Source organism: Chrysochloris asiatica, unplaced genomic scaffold, assembly GCF_000296735.1.
Source record: "Chrysochloris asiatica unplaced genomic scaffold, ChrAsi1.0 scaffold00157, whole genome shotgun sequence".
In the NCBI taxonomy this organism is placed as follows: Eukaryota; Metazoa; Chordata; class Mammalia; order Afrosoricida; family Chrysochloridae; genus Chrysochloris; species Chrysochloris asiatica.
Window position 1 is genome coordinate 557,121 of NW_006408675.1, and position 4,414 is coordinate 561,534.

Genomic DNA, 4,414 nt, shown 5'->3' on the forward strand with positions numbered 1-4,414 from the left:
CACAAATTCCCCCAGCTGTGAGCCTTCCAACCTTCTAAGTATTCCTTTATATGTGGTTCAGAGTTCTGGGACCATCCCCTGAGCCTGCTTGGTCGGGTATTCTGTGTTGTTGTTGGTGGAGTTCTCTGCTATATGTCCACCCGATCCGCCATCTTGTTTGTTCCTCCCATAATGACACTTTAAACAATACCTTTAAGCAGGCTCTGAAGCATGAACATACTATTGTCATAACCACCTTGGTCCTTGGCCCATCTGGCTCAATAGCCAACTTGAAGACTACTTTCTATCCTTCTACCACATGCCTGTCAAACCACAAAAAAGGGTTTGCCTACAGCGAATGTATAATAAAGCCCATTCATAACTGCCAAGTCAGAGGAAGCCAATAGAGGAAGCCACACAACTCCCATCTCAAATAGTAGATTTAAGGTTCTCTGGGAAATGATTCATTAACTAGCAACAACTTAGAGAAATCACTTAACAGTTTCAAATCTAATATAAATCTGCATGTTTATAAAGAATACATAGGTATAGAAATGACTACCATGAACTCTCTGAAAGATCTGTTTTGAAGACAAACTGTATGCAATATTTTCAAAGCATTAAAAGAGAGAGTGGATAGTTTATTCTCCAAACGTGCCAATCCTAATATGCTCGCCTGGTAATGAAACTACAAAGAATTTCATAGGAAATTCTAACAAGTTTAAGACATGCCACCAGTATATGCTGATGTTTTCTGAAAAACAAATCGGTAGCTGGAATAATCTTCATGAATTAGAAAAAGTGTAAAAGCAAAAGAGGGGATGGGTTTCCATATAGAAAGTTTGAAAGCTAGATCTCTCATCAAGAGACACAAAGGTTAAATAAAATACAACTTAAAACATGAAAAGTTTCTTTCATGACAAACAAAAGATACCACAACTTATCTAAGTGCAGGAATTTGATAATCTGAAAGTCATAAATCCTGAACTTCACTCCGAAAACGAAACTGCTAATGTTATTTTAAGGAACTTACTAAAATCTTCTAGGAATCCTAATAAGGGGTCCTGGTGTAGTGATGTAGGATAAGCACTGGACCAAAAGCAAGGTTGGTGATTCAAATTCTCCAGTCGCTTCTCAGAAACCCTATACAGGATTGCTATGACTCGGAACAAATTTTACAGCACTTAACAACAATGACTTGGAACTAACTAACAACAAAAGGTGGCGCTATGGGTTAAGACATTTGGTTGCTAAGAACAACGTTGGGGGTTCCAACCTATCAGTCATTCTGAGGAAGAAGAGAATGTCTGCTTCTATAAAGACTTAGTTTCAGAAACCCTAAGGAACAGATCTACTCTGCCTTATTAGGAATCAACTTGATGGCCGTGGGTTTTGCTTCTACTCTTCAAAGTGTCACAGTAAAGATCAAAATTCTCATTGGTCAACATCACCTGCTCTCCACCACGCCTAACTTTTACACCTCCAAAACCTAGCTGTCCTTTTTTTTTTTTTAATTGCAGTATTATTTATTGCTTTCTTTCAATAAAGTACTAAAGCATTTTCCACTGCCAATAAAAATGTTGAGACTCAAATGTATCAATACTTCTACAGACTTTCCTATTCATTGCTCAAAAGCATATGTGGCTAGTGAAAATACCATGGTTTGGGTCAAATAGCTGTCTTCCAAACTTCTTGGCATAGCGGTGTGAATGCCTACAGTTTGCTGAAAGATTTAAATATTTATTCCATCAGTTCGCAGAGCCTTGTTCTTTGCCAATTTCTTCAGTGCACCTTGGACTTCTTCATTCAGTAGAACTGGCTCTTGATCATATGCTACCTCTTGAAACCGTTGAATAGCTACCCCCTGTTTTTTTTTTTTGGGGGGGGGCGGTGTTTTACAGTGACTCTGTGTGTTCCTTGCATCTTCTTTTGATGTCATTCAATATTTTGCCCAAAGAATCCTTCAGTATGCATGGTTTACTAGTTAGAGAGGACATAAAGGATACAATGACATCTCTTCTATTAGTTAAGTGCTGTCGAGTCGGTTCCAACTCAGAGCAAACCTGTACAGGGTTTCTGAGAATGTAAATCTTTAAGGGAATAGAAAGCCTCATCTTTTTCCTGCAGAATGGCTGGTAGTTTCAAACTGCTGTGAGAATATAGGCCCGAATCATAACCAGTACGCTACCAGAGTTTTATGTTTTTGTTGTTAAGTGCCGCTGAATCAGTTCCGACCCATAGTGACCCTGTATAGGGTTTCAGGAGTAACTTGTTGAGTTTGAACCGCCGACCTTGCAGTTCAAACAGCTTTGCAGTTTGGCGCATTAACCCACAGCTCTGCACCAGGATTCTAGTTCCCTCCAAAATGAAGGTTATTGCTGTTGCAAGTGCCATTGAGTGGGTTCCAACTCATAGTGACTCTGTAAAGGGTTTCCAAGGAGCAATTAATGAGTTTGAACCACCAACCTTGTGGTTCAAAACAACTTTGCAGTTCAGTGCATTAACCAGCAGTGACACCAGATGGACCATAAATTACTACCCAGAACAGGTGTTTCTATTTTCTTTATACACCAAAAATAGAAGAAACTAATATATCCGACTTTAGCAGCAACAACTTATAAAGCAGGTGGCAAGTAATAAATCAAAGTACTGTTGGAATTTCTTCACTCTATTAGTACATATCATTAATAAGGTCACATTCTTACCAACTGGTTTAGGGCATACCACACCATCCCGATTGTCTTAAAGTTAACTGACTCATTTCAACTGTGCTGGGTACAGTTATCAATGGCTGACATTTTAAAAAGCAGATTGTTAGGTCTTTCTTGCAATGAGACTTAGAGTGAAGTCAAACTGACAGCCTCTTGGTTAACAGCTAAGCATTTGGACTGCTTGTACCACCCAGGGACTCTGGCTTGGAGATGCTGTTGTTGTTAAGTTCCAATAAATCGGTTTCAATCAAAGCAGACGTGTATAGGGTTGTCGAGACTGCAAATCTTTATGGAAGCAGAAAGCCTCATCTTTCTGCTGTGGAGCACTGGTGGGCTTGAACCTTCAAGTGCTCACTGTTAAGTACTGGGAACTCAGTTCGGACTCTTTCCACCCCTATAAGGGGTTTCCAAGGAGCAGCTGTTGAATCTGAACCACCAACCAGGCAGTTCAAGCTGACCATGTGGTCTAGTGCTTTATCCTACAAACCAGGACTCCACACAAGGCTTGGGGCATAGTTACTTCTAAAAATAGTATACTACAGCACTTTCTATTTATAGACTTCAGTGCGTGTATTATGCATTTCCAAAGAAGACGCAAAGAACTTAGAATCCTTGTCTACTACTAAGGGTTAGTTTTAAAACAAAAAACTGAGGATGTTTTCCAGACTTTTCAAAGAAATTTCACAGTAAAACATTAGCCACACAACTCTTAATTTATCAAGAAGCTTGTTTAAAATATTTTGAATAATCCAAATTAGCACTGATTTATTCTTCCATAAAAATTTCAAGGATATGATATAAAATCAACTACATAAAGGTCCAACACTTATCTTTGAAAACTATGCTTTTCTGACTAAAAGCGAACTCACCTTAGGTTTTCATCTAGTAAGTTAATTTTGTTAACGTGAAGGATTTCTTCAAGACCCAAACGACTCTGATTTTCATTGATTGTGCACTCAGAAACCTCGGTGGATACAACTTCACTATCAGTTCCAATTTGAGAATTTGGCTGAAAATGACAAAATACATTAGTTTTGCTTTTGCTTTTTTGTTTTTAATGGCAGAACATAGCCCTAAAATATTTCATTCATGAGAAAGGGTATTTAGTAAAACTCATAGTGGGTAGTCAGTATTCATGTTTTGCTGCCCAAAATAAACTGCTTGGATAACATGATTCATTCAATAAGTTTACAGAATATTTTCAAACTACAACAGTCAGCTGTTGTAAAACAATCAAACAAATAAAAGCACATAATTTTTTTTTTTTTTAAAGAGAGTCTTTTTGATGTTTAAATAAGGATTACAATCACTTTGAATCTAAGCTTTTGCTTTGTGACACAGAAAATCAAGAGTAGTTGAAATAGACATTTGAAGGCATTAAATACTTCAGATTTTTTTTTCTAGTATCAAATGGTCCATCAATAAGAGAGTGGTCAAACCTGGAAGAATAACAAGGAAGCTGCAAGCCACTGCATAACATGGATGAATCTTGAGGACACTGAGTGAAATTAGTCAGCCACAAAAAGAGAAATACCGCATAAGGACCACTAATGAAAAAGACTAAGAAAGAGAACCCATACTAAGGGGGGTTTGCTGGTTATCAGGATGTAGGGGGTAGGATGAGGGGTTGTCGTTGTTGTCAGGTGCCATCGAGTCGGAACCGACTCATAGCGACCCCATGCACAGCAGAACGAAACAATGCTCGATCCTGGGCCAACCTCACC

At 38.4% G+C, this 4,414-nt stretch overlaps 1 protein-coding gene across 1 annotated transcript in view; it reads right to left on the bottom strand.

Moving 5' to 3' along the window:
- Positions 1-4,414, bottom strand: part of BDP1 (B double prime 1, subunit of RNA polymerase III transcription initiation factor IIIB) — a 148,939-nt gene that overhangs the window by 52,400 nt on the left and 92,125 nt on the right. The window contains exon 23 of the mRNA XM_006870989.1: positions 3,560-3,699. Within this exon, the coding sequence (XP_006871051.1) occupies positions 3,560-3,699 (140 nt within the window). The remainder of the gene's footprint in view (positions 1-3,559; positions 3,700-4,414) is intronic.